Source organism: Cryphonectria parasitica (genome assembly GCF_011745365.1).
Source record: "Cryphonectria parasitica EP155 unplaced genomic scaffold M406scaffold_4, whole genome shotgun sequence".
Lineage (NCBI taxonomy): Eukaryota > Fungi > Ascomycota > Sordariomycetes > Diaporthales > Cryphonectriaceae > Cryphonectria > Cryphonectria parasitica.
Genome location: NW_024468912.1, coordinates 1,802,918 through 1,819,519, shown reverse-complemented (window position 1 = coordinate 1,819,519; position 16,602 = coordinate 1,802,918). Strand labels below are relative to the sequence as shown.

Here is a 16,602-nt window from a genome sequence, read left to right as displayed (position 1 = left end):
GAGGGATAGCCTCAATGTCATGTACATTACTACAGAGCAGTCTTTAGAGAGCATTCGAAGGCGTCCTCTAGTTTCAGGGTTACCACAGATATCGTTGTTAGCGTGCCACTCCAGGGTTCACCTTACAGTGCTCGATGCCCTGGAGCGGCACTCGGCTTGCAACCTAAGCTTCTCATTGGTAGCGCTTTGCTCTGCAGGCCCCGCCAAGCAATAGATCCAAGGTACCAAGTGACTAACCATTGCTATCGCAATCATCGTCATCTTTGGGCCCAAAAGGCAACATACGAACATCACCTGCGCGTTCTGCTTTCCTCACCAAGCACCCACGAGACGTCTTCTGAAAGCACACAAGACAGAACAGGTTTAACCAGGACATGCGAGAACTTATACGAACCTTTCGATACCCAACCAGCGATACCCAGATCACAAGAATACCGCCCCCCCCCCCCCCAACAGAGCAACACTTACCTCTCACAAGCCCAGCAACCGCGCCTCTCTACTCTCCTCCCCTTCTCCAAAGCAACCCAACAAAATGAACCGTCTCTTCGGCAGCTCCTCCAAAACCCCGCGGCCGACCCTAAACTCAGCCATCTCGGGCGTCGACGAGCGCATCTCCTCCATCGACGTAAAGCTCGCCTCCCTTAACGCCGAGCTCCAGACCTACCAGACCAAGCTCTCGCGCATGCGCGAGGGCCCCGGCAAGACGGCCCTGAAGCAAAAGGCCCTCAAGGTCCTGCAGCGGCGCAAGGCCTACGAGGCGCAGCGGGACCAGCTGCAGTCGCAGGTCTGGAACATGGAGCAGGCGGGCATGATGCAGGACAACCTCAAGAACGTCATGACGACGGTGGACGCCATGAAGACGACGCAGAAGGAGCTCAAGCGCCAGTACGGCAAGGTCGACATCGACCGCATCGAGCGCCTCAACGACGAGATGGCCGACCTCATGGACGTCGGCAACGAGATCCAGGAGAGCCTCGCGCGCAGCTACGACGTGCCCGAGGACGTCGACGAGGCCGAGCTCGACGCCGAGCTCGAAGCCCTGGGCGCCGAGGTCGACCTCGAGAGGGAGCTGGGCGGCGGCGAGGCCCTGCCCGGGTTCATGCAGGACGAGGTGCCTGACTTTATTGACGAGCCGCCCGCGACCGAGGCCGGCAAGGCGGTCAAGGAGGCTGCTGGGTAGTAAGGAACGCTGTGGGAGAGCTTTTTTTTTTTTGGTTTATGTCACATGGCAGCGGCGCGACAGAGCCGGAGTTGGGACGGGATAGGAGTTGGTGGCGTTGAGCGTATCGTTGAAACGGGGGATGGTGGTTTCTTCTATAGGGAGCAAGACGGTTCTCCGGGGATCGTGATGAATCAATACCTTGCGTCGACTATTCATCTATTCACAGATTTGAAGAACTCATCGGTTGGATCTCGAGCTGACGATGCCGGATAACTGATGGCACGCCACGGCGCACAGAACGTACCGACCTAGACTAGTAGGTACCGTCACAAATACATATGGGTGGATGGAAATGTCAAAGCTTGAGCTGAATGCTACCTCTCTACAATGCACTACCTATCGTATACCTCATCAAGGATTATGTCGTTTCATTCATGAATGCCGGCGCCCGTGTCCTTCCTCCCTCCTGGTCGTCCCCAGGACCAGTCCCGTTGCATTTTCATTCCCGCAACACCAACGACTCATTTCGTTCTACCTCTTCCATGACTCCGAAACAATGCGTGCCAGCCCAATAGTCGCTCCCTCAGATGTTGTCGCAAAGGAAAAAGTTCAAGCACATCAGCCCGAGCGTACACCTGGTCTTCCTAAGGGAGAGGGAAAGGGAGACGCTCCATCAATCAACAGTAGCAAAGAAGCGTGCAACCTCCTCCAATGCAGGATCCCCATTACAGAAATCCCAGCCCACGATGACGCTCGTCTGGCTACAACAGATGATCCGGCGGGCATCAAACTGCAACTTGTAGATCCGAGTAGGCATGCCGACCTCAGGCGCATGTGCGTGGACGCGGTGGCCGCCACCTGGGCCGGTGGGTGGTGGTGGTCCGACGACACTTGGATTCGCTGCTGAAGCAGTGCCAGGGGCTCCAACTGAGGAGGCCCCGGTAGGATTCCCACTGCCGCCCGCGCCTGTGTCGTCATCAGACGTGCCATTGCTAGCCGCCGCAGCGTCGGCAGTAACAAGGCCTTGTTGGAAGCCCTGGACACGTGCCCTGGCCTGTGCCACCTGCATGCGTACCGTCGCAGCGCTGACCACCTGTCGCAGCTGTGACCGGACGAATGGGCTGCCCTCGCGGTCGATGGCGGCCTGAAGTTGACTCTGCAGGGTGAGCATTGCTGGGTACTTCGCCAGGGCCTGCTGAAGCGCATGTACACCTTGGGGCATAATGTGATCGATCATCTGGATGTAGGATTGGGTAGTGGCCGGGTTGAGATTGGCCACAACCGGCGAGGTGACGTGAACGAGGTCCCCAATGGGTTCCAGTGGCATGGGAGGAAGCTGAACGTTGGTGAGGACTGGGCTCGAAAGATTCGAGAACCGTGGTCTTGACGCACCACCGGCGCGCACCGAGGATGACATGTGCGATGAGCCAGCGGCAGCAGCAGGTGCTCTGGAGGAGCTACCTGACCCTGACGAGCCAGGTGAGCCAGACGACGTAGACGCGTTTACCACAGTCGAGCTAGGGCCCGTACCTCGAGACGCCCGAGCAGCATTGATGGCGGTAGAGATAGCCTGCCTGGAAGGAACAGGAACCGAATACCCCCGCCTGGAAGAATTGCCAGCTCCCGTGCCTGCGCCGCTCCCGCCGCCAGGTCCATTCGGTGGGCCAGGAGGGCCAGGCGGGCCAGGTGGTGGCCGAGCGTCCGTGCCTTGGGTTCGCTGGGCCGCCTCGTCCTGCTTCAAGTGGTGTTGTGGTCTCCACTTGCCCGTCTTGTCCCTCCTCCAGATGATGATTGTCTTGTCGTATGAACCAGACACGATGCGACCCCATCGCTTCCCGCCACCTCCACCTGGCGGGAGCTTCGCCCCGTAAGCTGTGATCTCCTCGGGGTCTGAACTTCCTGCGTTGCCATGCCGACCCCGTCGGGGCGAGGCAGAAAGCTCGCCGTCCTCCAGGGCCTTCATGTATGCCTGGTCGACCCTCTTGGCTTCTGCGGCATCCTCCTCCAAGCTCCAGGGCCGGTCACCAAACCCGGCCTGCACGGTCCGTACCAGGTCTGTGTGGTCCCGGAGACTGGCAACCTCTATCCCCGTCTCGCGGTCAAACACCTTGACCTCGTTATCACTAGACCCAGAGACAATGCGCTTGCCATCGTACTGGACACACGCAATGCCCTTGTTGTGACCCACGAACGTTCTCTTGCAGACACCCGTTTGCCAGTCCCAGACCTTGATCTGGCGGTCGCCACTCGCCGAGACGACCTCGTTGTCGACAACCTGTACAGCATTCACTGCCGCGCTATGACCCTCCAGCACGCCAATCATAGTGAAGGCTGGAATTGTTGGCTGTTGATCGAGCGACATGTCGTCGTATCCATACTTTTTGACAATGGCAGGGACCGGGTAGACGTAGCCCGGGTCGCCGGGCTTCATGGGTCGCCTGTTGAAGATCTTGATGGTTCTGTCCTTGGAGCAGGTCGCAAGAATGCGCTTGTCGAACTTGACGTTCAATACAGGGTCGCGATGGGCGTGTGTGAGCCGCTGGATGATCTCACCGGTCGAGAACCTCCAGATGATCACGTCCGAGTCGCTGCTGCCCGAAACAATGATGTCTTCATTTGGGTCCGAGTCAAACTGGAGACACAAGACGGAGCCAATATGCCCAATCAGTGGCTTCCGTACCAACCGCCTCGTGGCCAGGCTCCAGATGCGCAGTGTCTTGTCCCTGCTCCCGCTCACCAGGTACTCTTCGTTGTACTGGAGAGAATAGATGCACTCGCCGTTGTGGCCCTCCTCGGGGTGATCCGGATGCGGCAGTTGAAAGTTCTTGAAGTTGCCCTGTTCCCAATTCATCTCTAGTTTCCTGCGCATGGTATAGAGATACTGCCAATTAATGCGCTGTCTCTTCAGTGATGGATCCCAGACCCATAGCCCCGAGTTCACCGAGGGGTGGGCAGGTGGCTGCGGCGGGCGCAGAGCACTGGAAGGGCTTGCAGGGGCCTTCCCCTTTCCCTTGTCGGTAGTAATAGGCCTGCCCTTGTGGGCAGAGCCAACCGAGCTCGAGCCGGAGCCCTGCATGTTGAGGCCCCTGAAGGCAGGCGTCATGTTGCTGCGGGACGGGCCGGCAAACGCAGACTGGTCAGGCTCCAGCGTCTTGGGCTCATCGACCAAGACGTACCCGGCGTCGGTCATGGCAGCATCTTCGTCTTCCTCCAGGGACACAGCCCGCTTCTTGCGGGTGTGGCCATCCTCCTCCGACTTTTGCCTGTACATGGACCCAGTGGCAGTCCTTCTGTTGACCATCTCCTCGGCAGCCTCGATCTCGTCCGCGACCACCTTCCAGCCCTCGTAGTGGTATAACGTCTGCCATAGTGTCCGGTCCAGGGCTAGGCTGTACCATGCACGACACGTCTGTGCGACAGAGAGGAGGGACACGGGGTCCAGGTAGCCGAGAACCTTGAGACATATCTCGGCGGGGAGGTAACGGATGAAGTCGATGTAGAGCCGAGGGTTCATCTTCTCGACGATCTCAGCCACAAGACTGGTGGGGAGGTTGTCAAGGAGGTCGAGCGTGAGTTCTGTTTAGAGAGTACACCAAATGTCAGTGCCAGCTCGCTTATTTTAAGTTCAGACGGCAGATATAGCGAGGGTGTGCAGAGAGCTGCCCTGCTGTTGGCTATAAATCTTTGGTGTAACACCAATAGGCGCCTACAGCACACAGCCGGGACACTGCGTATCGAATCGAGGAGGAAGGGAAGGGGAGGGTTTCAGTAACGCACGAGCTCTGAGGTCGGTAGGGAGATTCGCAATGTGGGCGGACAGCCATCCTTTCAGCTGGACTGAAGAGGCACCCGACAATGGATTCATTGAGCCAATATCAGCCGGCTTGAAGGTAGAAGGCTCGAGCTGGGTGAGAGGATCCTCCGAGTAGCCCTCGTCGGCCTGCTGGGACACGCCGAAGCCTTCCATGGTAGGAGCCAGGCCTAGTGTCAAGTCGCGAGGCGACGAATGACACGAGGTGTGACACTGGATATGAGTCCAGGTATAGGAATGTTGCGGTGTGTGTGTGTTTCAACGAGGTAATTGGGTATTGTCTCTTCACATAAGGCTCTATGCAGAGTGGACGAGCCGGGACGCAGGTCTTGGACGATGCAGACGACAACAGTGAACGGGGGTTTATGGAGCCCTAAGCAGTCATGTGGTGATTTGCGACTACGGGAGTCTCGGGGTTGGTATGCATGCGATCGTAATGAAGGTGTAATCGCAGTGGGTGGTCTCAGCGGTTCCTGGTCGCACGGAGAGTTGTGTATGGTCAACGCCCCAGCGCAGAGGAGTGGTATATATTGGCTGACGCGCGCAGGGTTGGGATGGCAGCGGTCACGATGACTATGCCTAACCGTCTGAGGTGTAATAGAGAAAGAAGGCCAAGTGAGCAGGCGAGGTAGTGGTCGCAGCACGAGATGTGCAGTGTACTGTAGCTAGGACAAGGCAGGAGGCGGGAGGGGAGGGGGGGGAAATCAAGGCTGACCCCTTCGCCTTCCAAGTTGCCTGTGGTTGAATCGAGGTCGAAGTTGGGGGGCTGAGCCGCTTTCATGACGGCAGTGTTGTGTTCTGCAGTCTGCTTCCTACGGTCCATGTCCAAGTCGCAGGTGGTGTAGGGTCTGGGCCTCAGTGAGCCCTTGGGGCGCTAGTGCCACCGTTTAGTGGGATCGCAGCAGTGGGTCCCGGGTTCTTTCCTCCCCTTGCAGTCGTCGTCGCCTTACAGCCTGTTAAACCCACGGGCGCAAGCCGGCTTCTAGCACGTCCTGTGATTTGATATACTATATGTAGGCTAGTGGCGGTTTGCCTGTAGGCGACGCTGCAACACAGCAAGAGACGAACGTCTCAGCAGATTTGTCAGTGGCGGCATAAGACAAGACGCGGGCGTTTACAACGTGCAATTGACTGGAGGTAAGAACAATACGAGGGTCGTCGTTCAATGCCGCGCTGCTGCCACTCGCCCTTGATTCTTCTCCAATCCTGTCCATTGCGCGGCCCTGGACACCATTCTGGAGTCTCCACGACGGGTCTATCTGGTTTTCGTCTCCACCATGGTAAGTCCATACTTGGCCTGGCGTATCGTTGCCGCTAGATGAGAAATCATGTTTCTGCAGCTAGCTTCTACGGTTGCGGTCTGTGCCGAGTGAGGTTGAGATCACGTTCGGGCCCTTGGGTGTTCTCGACCCCGGATTTCCTGTTGTGTTGGCCTGCACGTCATCTGCAGCGCTTCTTCCAAGGTTTTTTGCTACACCCATGCGGCGATGCTACCCTGTCCCAGCGACCCGCGCGGCGTCATGGCCAAAGGTTTCCCTTTTCTACTGTGCACACTTGAGGTGTAGGACGACCCTGACTGCCCACATTGCATACTTGTACCTAGCCTTGGTTATTGTTCTTGGTTGGTTGTCTTTCTGCATCGAAATGCACCTTGGTTCGGGGTTGGTGGTCTAATTGCTGAATTGGTATGGCCCATTTTACGCTCGATATTCAACCCCCTTTAAAAGAAACGAGTGAGGAGAGAAGAGGAAAGGAAAGGAAAAGAGGAAATTATGGTACAGCAAAATAGTGCTTGAGTAGTGTCCTCAGATGAATTTCCTGCTGTTCTGGCCATCACTGGTTTGTTTCTGCTTCCCATACTCTTCAAGGAATTGACATGCGCAGGTTTTGGGAGTGGTGAGAATACATGTTCACTATCTAGTACCTGATGGTATTGTTCCTTCAACAACCCCACACATGAAGCAAAAACCGAACAATCCATTGTCATCCCCAACAGTCGACCATCTGCTTCTATGCCTCCATGAAAACGTTTCTGGCGCGTGCTCAAAGGGATGTGGTTGCCTGCTGTGTGCGACGGACACTTCTCGGAGACTTTACTTTCTATGTGGGACAACACGCTTTGAGGAACACATCGTCACATCAAAGAGGCCGATTAATCAGAAGGGTCCGTAAAGACAATTACAACCTCAATAAATTATGCGCTTGTCTCTCAGGGTCCTAGTCGAGGGGCTGTGGACGTCTTGATGCTAGGGACGTGCCCGAAAAGTATCCGCGCGCGAGGTCTATAAAAATACCCAGTACAGACACAAGAAGAGAAGAAAATGCTGTCTAGACCATAATAACCATGCTCAAATGCCCTCAATCGCTTGTCACATCCCTTGCAATACTCCCAGTATCATCAGCGCGAAGAAATCATCACATCATGTCCGTCACCAACAGCGACCGAGCCGCCTCGGCCATGGAGAGCATCGTCAAAGACCATGAGTCTGATGAGGGGCAGCAGTTCCTCACTAAGATTATGAAGGCCGTCTCTCAACCCCTAGCTGCCAACATGCTCGCCAAGATCGGCCTCAACGAGTCCACCAGTGAGCCGTTCAAGCTGCTGGACCACGGCTGTGGGCTGGGCGTCGTCTCGCGGGTGCTGAAGGAGACGATTCCTCTAGATGTGATGCAGAGAAGCAGCGTGCTCTGTGGGGACTCTAGCGAGACGCTCGTGGGCGCTGTCAGGAAGAGGATCGTGACGGAGGGTTGGGCCAACACCGAGGCGAGGGTCTTGGATGCGCAAGTTCGTTCCCTAGCCCATTGTTGTTGATATTGGCGTGGGCTTGATGATGTTTGCATTGTGCTGAACCAACCTGGTCAGAACTCCGGCCTCCCTGCTGAGAGCTTCACACATGTCGTCTCGAACATATGTTTCCACCTCGTGCCAGACTCCCAGGCTGCTCTGAAAGGTAAAACTTCGCGCCCCGTCCTATCCCGATCTTTTCATATTCCTTTCCTTGCTCATTCTTGTCCTGTTGACCCCTCTTGCAGACAGTATTCGCCTCCTCGCGCCAGGCGGGACGTTGGCCATCACGACCTGGCACACCGCCAATCCCTCATGGGTTATACACATGCGTGATGCCTTTGACTCCTTCCCGGCCTCGCTCCTCCCGGAGGACTACAAGTCCCACTTTCCCATGCACATGTCATCCTGGGGCCAATGGGGCAATGTGGACTGGCTGAGAGACACACTCTCGGACCCGACTCTCTGTGCGCTGGAGGACGTGCGCGTTGAGGTGTTCGCGAACAGCTACTGGATAGAGAATGTGGATGAGTTTATGAAGGCCCATGCGAAGATGATCGATCTCGTGGCGGGGATGGTGCTGACCAAGGAGAGCGTGGCCAAGCTGGGCGGGATGGAGGGGGTCAGGGGCCGGGTGAGGGAGTACCTCGAAGGGAGGTTTGGGACGAAGGGGTGGACGATGACGGGGCTTAGCATCTTGGCATGGGGGAGGAAGCCATCTTGATGAGCTCAAGGGTGAGAAAGCCACGGTGCGGGAACGGGAGGAGGTAGTGTAATCAGGACATGTTTTGCAGAGCTGCGCCCAATAGGAAGAAGTGGCCATCCATTGCTCAACGGAATTTGTCAACCGGCGTCTCCCATAGAATCTTGCCATTGACTCCTGGGAGAGAAAGAGAATGCGAGAGCGAAATCCCAAACAGCATCGTCAAAAGCCGAGCACTTGTGGTCCAAGTCTTGCGCACTGGCCCCAAGACAGATTCGGCAGCCATATGAGACGGTCCGAATGGTACACGAACACCAAGACAAGTAAGAGGGGGAGGTCATCAATTTTGAACAAGTTCTTCCGACCATCCATCCATCCAGCTCGGAAGACGGAGCTTTGAGGTTCGAGGACATAATAGGATGCGACTGTCTCCCCCCTCCCCCACCCACCCACGCAGCGATTCATATGGTAAGAGGCGAGGTCGGCCCTGCGGCCAGATATGATCCGCCGTTTTGTTAGCGACTCACCCAAACAGGAAGATGCTGGCAGAGATCTCTCTATCATCCCATATCTCTCTGCGACTGTCCGGCACTTCCTGCAGTTGTAGTAGCAGCCACTATGGCCATAACGTGTAGATGGTGGGTGTATGGGTGGGTGTGCTGGCGATCTCGCCGACTGGATGGAGGGTTTGGGGGGGGGGGAGTGTTTGATGGGTTGGTGGGGTGGAAAAGAGGTGCTGCCGCCATGCAGAACACGATCCGGACCCGTCAAAGTCCCCGTGTCAGATGCTGCAAGGTGCTGCATCATGTATGCGCGCTTTCTCCCCTTTTGGTACTTCTTTGGTATCTGACAGGGACACGACATGATTGCATTCTGCGGCTTTTCCCACGTCTGCATGCAGATCTGACAGTCTGCATGTCTCTCTTGGCTTACAACCTCCCGACTGGTCGGGTCCGAGGATCCCCTCACAACTGGACTTGACAGCTATGTTACATGGCCCTAGATAAGGAGGCTCGTTGATAAAGATAAAATATCCCTAGGCAGGTGGTAATCATGATACATGTTGCGTTGATAGCAGAAAAATGAGGATACATGGGAAAGACCATAAAGAGACAAACTCATCCAATAATCACAGTGCTACAAGTACAGCCTGTGATGAGGATCGTCGGACTGCGCTTGTCCGGTTTGTTCAACTGGAGGGATCCTTGTAGATCTATCTCCAGCGGGCAAATCAATCACGGTGATTTGAATCTGGTACAAATTAGACCAATAGACGAATGGGGTGTGCAGAAGGGGAGAGACGTGTGTGGGTTCGCCTAGCAAAGACTTCTAGACTGGCTTCTGGAAGATCCGAGAAGAAAATCTGCTGAAGCGGGGTAGGCAAGGAGGCCGCGAATTGTCATGGCGTATATTGTACCGAGACCTCGGTTTCTTTCTGTGCGCCAGTTGGGGACCCTGCCGTCGTCTCTTCCTCCCCTCTTCGTTCGTGCGAGCAAAAGAAGGCGCAATCAAAGAAGAGAGCCTAACATTGCGAATCCTGGAGGAGGAATAGATAAAAAGGACGGAGGACCAGGGCGGCCCCTGCATTCCGGGGCGGGCTTTAACGAGATCTGGGTTAGCGCCGGCGGGTGTTGGAAATTTTGAAACACTGGGAGGGACATGCATATCGTGAACGCTCAATGCTATAATGTCCGGCGTATTATATAGGAGTAAGTACCGTCTCTTGACCATCCACAGAGAGGTGGGGTAAAGAAAGCAATCAGTTCATGTGCACAGGGCATCACAACGTCACTAGATAATATGCTTTGCATGCTACGACACAAGAGAGGGCCAGGACACCGGTGAGGAATATACAAGTCAGGTACCGAGGGACGAGGGAGCTGGTCATGATATCACTCTTGTTTCGCAAGTATGAGGCCATGACTAAAATGATCTGCTGCAGATAAGCATCCTGTTTGCTATCGTGGGAACAGAACTGCAGATACTTAAATAGTATGTACTGCGCACACGAAGAGGCACTATGGTTGGGACGTAGCACCTGTCATGGACATCTAGCAGAAAGGTTTTGCGTCTGAACTTGGTGTCCCCAGCGATTTGCTCATGAGCGAAATACAATACCTAAGCCCAAAGCCAAGTATGCAGCAGCATAAGGGCCTAGGGAGGCTCCGACATTGCCCAACATCCACAGGAACAAGTGGATGCAGGAAGAATCATCTGAAAAAAAGAAGGAACCCCTTGGACCCTGCAACTCCCGTGCCGGAATCCCTCTCAAACGATCCCGCACAAGGACAAGGTGGGTTTTTCAGTTGGTGATTGCTGGTGGTGTGCAGTATACGCCCCCGCCCACAATATGTACTCTTGGTGCCGTAGCAGGTACCTGTGCAAGCTGCGTTAGGCGCCAAATCCCTGGATGTGAGCCCACATGCTGATCCCCTTGAAATCGATTTGGGGCCCAAAGTACTAAGAGAGATGTACCCAAGGCACCATAAGTACTGTGGTACTGGGGCAGTTCCCTGCGCTTCAGCGCCGCGCTAGACCTGAAAAGACAGCACTAGGCCCGTAGCCGTGGGAAAGGGAAGGTGCACCTGCATTGCTTTTCAAAGGAAAAGCGGGAAAGAAGAAAGGATAGGATAGGAGAAGGAGAGGAGAGAGGGGAAGGGGGGGGGGGCCAAGTTCTAGGGAAAGAGCATCACACGCCCACACAGGCCCTGGTCCAGCCTGACCTGACAAACCAAGTAGAGTGAAAGGTCGAACGAGGAGACGACGCGCACACTGTTTCTTCCTTTCAACCGTCTCCTGCGTGTTTTGTCTTCCCATCAGACGGCGACATTCTCCCCGCGCGCAGCTAACAATCTCCTCTTTCACCAACGCCTCACACAGCCGTGGGCAGCAGACGTACAATACAACAAAGGCCTGTCGACCTCGTCGTCGAGCGTCGGCGCAATAATTATCGAGCGGGTCTTCCCCCACCTGATCTGGAAGCACCTAAATCCTCTAGCATTTCAGAGGAATCCATCCAAAAACGAAAGGCAACGCAGCGCAGCGCAGCGCAATCCGGACAAGCGCAGAGGCCGAGTTCGACCTCCAAGACGGCCTGTTTCAAATCTCCCAACACCCCCAATCCTCCCCTCCAAACGTCATCTTTCTCACCTCAGACCCGCGAAAACCGACAACCACACGATTACTACCGTTGCGGCTGAAAAGGGGGGAAGAAAAGAAGACGGACAGAGGACGTTACATTCTTGTCGAGTCGGCTCCCGTCGATAGGAGAAGAGATATAGACAGACAGGAAGGAGGTCGATCACAGGCCTCGAGCACGGTCGACCAGCAGCACCGACCACCGGCCACAACAAGAGAAGGGGTTCCACTGCGACACGGCGCTACTCCGGCCCCCATTGTTGCGACGCTCTGAAAGACACTCCCAAATCCCAAGGGGAAAGGAAAATACTGTAGAGCAGAGGCCATCTCCCCCAAGAGCCGTCCGTCGCCTCCCGCCTGCTCCGGATTCCTTCTGGTGGTCTCGCCACGATTTCGGCTCCTGAATCCTTCCACACCAGAGAGGATCTCTTCACCAATTCAACCAGCCTCGCATGCCGGGAGCTGCCACCAAAACCTTTCGAGTCCGACCTGGCGAGGGCCTTCTCCACTCCTGTCGTCTCCCTCAGTCGATTTATCGCCGCCGCCGCCCGCGACTGAGTCAGCTTTAGACTTTGGACCCCGCGTCGCTACCTGCCGTTACTCACACGCTGCGGCCCGAATTTCCAAGTCTCGCTGGCTGGCTGGCATTCCTTCGACTTCACCCCTTTCGCTCTCTCTCCGTACGAGCCGCCCCTCATTCCTTCGCTCCTCTCCGCCAGACACACCCTCTCGTGACACAAATTTCGACCGCCATCAAATCGACATTTGTCACTCACCCCTCGTGACCCTTTTTACCGCCCTTCCGCTACTTTTCTTCTTCGACTGCGACCCTCGCGCCCCCCTACGAATCCCGGGATCCTCCCTCCCCTGGTTTCCAACATCGGCCCACCCGTTCTCGATAAAGTCAATTCTGATCAATCACGTTCATGGAGTAGGTTGTAATGGCATCACATGCTCCTCTACTAAGAACAAACACGGCTCCCGTCTTTCAGCATTCGACTGACGGTGTAGCGAGGCTAGCCAACATGAGCATGAGCAGCACGCCAAGGGCAAGCCAGGTCTCCGGTTCCACGGTCTACGCATCCAATACTAGCCTCACCTCCCTCTCGAATGCGAGCACCATCATCTCTCCGCCCCCAGGAGGTCAGGTCGTTGCTACCAACAATATCATCAACCAGAAGGCAGATGCATCCCGCTCGCTATACCAAATATGTGTCGCTCTGAAGCAGCGACTGCGCCTCGTCCCTGGCTTCGAGGGCTACTTGGCCCAGCTTGAAGAGAGTGAACAGCAGGTTGGAGACGCCGGTGGACCTGTCCAAGGGCTGTGGGACCTGTTGAAGGCTGGACTGCCGCTGCTGGCCATCTACAATGCGTGCGACCCCGATGACCGCCTCGATGTCGCCAACGTACCAAATAAAGAAAAGCGCGCAAAGATGGCGATCGGCAAATTCGTGCAAGGATGCTCACAGCAACTGAAGATACCATCTCAGGATATGTTCATCATCTCGGATCTGCTCGGCAGTGACACCACGGGATTTGTCAAGGTAAGCTCGATGTCTTAGGGCGCGGGACACATACCTGCAGTCTCACCCGCTGTCGCGAGACGAAAGGCAACAACATATTCCAGGTACTAATTACTGCGCTGTAGGTAACGATCGTCATCAACTATGTGCTTGATATTGCACAACAGAGAGGTCTCTTGAAGCAGCCGCAGGCTCCTTCTCCCGAGGAAGGCCTGTCGTCAGCTAATGGAGATTCGCAAATGAGCTATCGCGACCGCATCATTCGCGAGCTCGTCGACACCGAGCGAAAATATGTTCAGGACCTGGAGAACTTACACGACCTCAAGAAGACTCTGGAACAGAGGGGGGCTATCAACGGCGATATTGCGCATCAAATCTTCTTGAACATCAACGGCATCCTAGATCTCCAGCGCCGATTTCTTATTCGGGTTGAGACGACAAATAATATGCCCGAGAACAGACAGGACTGGGGTAACCCTTTCATTGGCTTCGAAGAGCAGTTCACCAACACTTACCAGCCCTTCATTGCCAATCAGCGCAAGGCCGCGCAGATGGCAAGCCAAAACTTTGACAAGATTCAGACCGTAGAACATCCCGTGGCTTGTGACTATAACACCCTGGATGGCTTCTTGCTGAAGCCTATGCAGAGACTGGTCAAGTATCCTCTGCTGCTCAAGGTTTGTCTATTTTTTTTAAATTATTCTTTTTGGTGCCTACCTTGGTGTGATCTTGTACTGACCGTGCAAAAGGACCTCCTCAAGAAGAGTGATGACGAGAATACCAAGAGGGATCTGGCTGCCGGAATCGAAGCTGCAGAGCGTGTTCTGAAGAAGGCAAACGAAGCTGTGGATAGGGATCTTCTGGATGAGGCACTGGACGATCTGGTGGCTCGGGTTGACGACTGGAAGAACCACCGCGTCGCCCACTTCGGACAACTTCTCCTCCATGGTGTCTACACCGTCATCACCGGCAAGACGGAACAAGAACGGGACTACGAGATCTACCTGTTCGAGTACATACTGCTGTGCTGCAAGGAACTTACGCCCAACAAGAGCAAGGACAAGAAGGACAAGACGCGGTCGACTGGCCCCAAGATGAGGAACAAGAACGCCAAGCTCCAGCTCAAGGGAAGGATCTTTATGACGAACGTTACCGAGGTGTTGAGCTTCTCTAAACCAGGTAAGTTGCGCTGCCGACGTATTCAGCTGGGCTACATATTTTTTTCTTCTTTTTTCTTTTTTTTTCTTACCATGCATGTGACCGGTTTTCTGACTTTCGCAGGTTCGTATACGGTGCAGATATGGTGGAAGGGCGATCCGGGCGTTGAGAACTTCGTCATCAAGTTCCAGAACGAGGAGATGATGAAGAAATGGGCGAACCACTTGGACACTCAACGCAAGGATAACGCACCGCAGAGCGCCACGACGCCTGATCAGCCAACGGCAAACTTCAGGTGGATGGAAGCGCAGCCCGACATGGTGAACCCATACGCAGAGCACGATGAGGATGAAGAAGAGTACACACCCCCTCAGAACTCGTATGCTGCCATGCCGGGTACGATGCCGAGAAACAGCTCGAGCTCAAGTCTGCGACAGAGATCCATAGGAGGGGAGAGTACTCAATCTCTGGCAGGCATGGTCCGCCGGCAGCCCCCTACCAGTTTCCCGATGCCGCAACAGACGCAGCCCCTGTCATTACAGACAGCAGACCAACCATCCCCTGGAACACGCGTTGCGGATTCGTATTTCTCTCCGGTAGGCGAATCGCCTGCCTCATCGAGGACCAGCACGACATCCAACTTCTTTGGTCAGAACGCTGGCTACGTTCTGCCTAACGGCGGATATCCGCCATCTGGGTGGGCTGAGGACAACAACCGGTACACGGCACCGGCGATGCCTCGTGCGCCCTCGCGTGATGGACCATCCCCAGTGAACGCATTCGGAATGGTGAATGGGCAGCGCAACCCCCGTGGGCCGTCATTGCCAGCAATGTCTTCGTTGCAATCAATCGCTCAGCAACAACGAAGTAGGTCCTATTCAACTCCTGATATCAATGGGCAGCCGCAGCCACAACAGCAACCCGTGAGGAGAACCGAACGAGGCGGCAGTCAAGGCGTTCCTGCTGTGCCAGGCATTCCCGCGCATCTGCAATCAACATATGATGGCGGCATTCCGAGGGGTCCAACCGGCAGTCCCAGGCACGATCTTCCAATTCGCACTAACACCCAGAGTCCAGGCGTCCAGCGGGATCGCCAAGGCTACGGTGGCCAGATGGGCCAGTTCCCTTCCCAGCCTATCAACCGCCAGCACACTCCTGTCTCCAACGGCCAGCAGGGCATGGTGCCGGCACCGCTCAATATCGACCAGTCGAGGGCAGTCCCGGCGGGCTTGAACACAGCCGGCGCCCTCCAGACGCCTAACCCTCTTGCGAGCCCCAACGATCCTCCATTCCAGCACTCGCAGCTGAAGGTCAAGGTGAATTGCGACAGTGGCAACTACGTGACGTTGGTCGCAGCCTTCAACATCTCCTACCAAAGCCTCACGGATCGCATCGACACCAAGCTGCAGCGCTTCACCAACTCCCGCATCGCTAATGGCAATCTGGTGCTGCGCTACCGCGATGAGGACGGCGACTTCGTGAAGATTGAGAGTGACGAGGATATCCAAATCGCATTCTCGGACTGGCGCGAAAACATGCGAAGCATGTACAGCGGCGGCATGGGAGAGATAGAGCTCTTCTGCGTGGGTGACACCGCTTAGTCGGACGGTGACGCGACCGTTGAATCCATGCCACCGTTATCGCCTCCATCGACTGTGTCTCACAACGCTCCATAGTGGGAGCCCAAAATTCCGAAGTCTTGTCACTCATCCCAGCCGTCTTGTTCACCTTCGAGCAAGAGGCCGGCTTGGCGGGCCACTGATGGCATCGACAACACAAGTCTCAGGCCAGTCGTGGCTCTCCAGTCTACCACTAGACGACAGTCTCCGCCATCGATGTGGCATCTAGGTTCTCAGCGGCAATCTACATTCAACTCAATGTCCAACGCGGAAGCACTGCCGACGCTACCGTCAATATCGAGGAACATTCCTCTTCGAAGGCGCGGTTGTCGTCACCCTGGCTGGTGGCGCTGAGCGACGCATTTCTTTCAAGGTTGTATCAAGAGGCTTCTCTCGTGTTCGAAGAGGCCGCAACTCAAACATATATACCCAGTTTCTTTCTCTCTTCTTAGCATTCAAAGGGCGCATAGGATTCAGGATGGTCAAGACGACATATCGATACCGATCGCGACCGACGACTTTTGCATCTTCAGCCGCATCGCGTGACTCCAGACCCATCAGAGCCACAGGCCTGAGGCGGGGCAGTATTTTTCTCTTGTTACACTCGAAACCAATTCATCCGCCGCCTGCACTGCTTCCACCCCAATGGTCATTGGTCTCTTGCAACAACCATAAGTCTCCAGCATTAGCACGAACTCATCAC

The 16,602-nt window shown here is 55.4% G+C and overlaps 4 protein-coding genes across 4 annotated transcripts; 3 read left to right on the top strand and 1 right to left on the bottom strand.

Annotated features, from left to right (window-relative positions):
• Positions 1 to 343: 343 nt before the first annotated feature.
• On the top strand, positions 344 to 1,180 carry M406DRAFT_290002 (putative SNF7 family protein; the record flags this gene model as incomplete). The annotated part of the gene is made up of 1 exon (XM_040918885.1): positions 344 to 1,180. Exon 1 carries the CDS (start codon positions 533 to 535, stop codon positions 1,178 to 1,180), a length of 648 nt encoding a protein of 215 aa, XP_040776727.1. The 5' UTR covers positions 344 to 532.
• Positions 1,181 to 1,518: 338 nt separating this feature from the next.
• On the bottom strand, positions 1,519 to 5,689 carry M406DRAFT_276450 (uncharacterized protein). The gene is made up of 3 exons (XM_040918280.1): positions 4,936 to 5,689; positions 2,670 to 4,701; positions 1,519 to 2,399 (listed from the first exon to the last, which is right to left on the bottom strand). Exons 1-3 carry the CDS (start codon positions 5,127 to 5,129, stop codon positions 1,836 to 1,838), a joined length of 2,790 nt encoding a protein of 929 aa, XP_040776726.1. The 5' UTR covers positions 5,130 to 5,689; the 3' UTR covers positions 1,519 to 1,835.
• A 1,802-nt stretch (positions 5,690 to 7,491) lies between these two features.
• M406DRAFT_257292 (S-adenosyl-L-methionine-dependent methyltransferase) lies at positions 7,492 to 8,482 on the top strand (the record flags this gene model as incomplete). Its single annotated transcript, XM_040917165.1, has 3 exons — positions 7,492 to 7,758; positions 7,837 to 7,924; positions 8,007 to 8,482. The coding sequence occupies 3 exons, from the start codon at positions 7,492 to 7,494 to the stop codon at positions 8,480 to 8,482; spliced, it is 831 nt and encodes a 276-aa protein (XP_040776725.1).
• A 4,058-nt stretch (positions 8,483 to 12,540) lies between these two features.
• On the top strand, positions 12,541 to 16,383 carry M406DRAFT_289994 (uncharacterized protein; the record flags this gene model as incomplete). Its single annotated transcript, XM_040918884.1, has 4 exons — positions 12,541 to 13,143; positions 13,248 to 13,799; positions 13,872 to 14,301; positions 14,404 to 16,383. The coding sequence occupies 4 exons, from the start codon at positions 12,541 to 12,543 to the stop codon at positions 15,879 to 15,881; spliced, it is 3,063 nt and encodes a 1,020-aa protein (XP_040776724.1). The 3' UTR covers positions 15,882 to 16,383.
• Between the last annotated feature and the right edge of the window lie 219 nt (positions 16,384 to 16,602).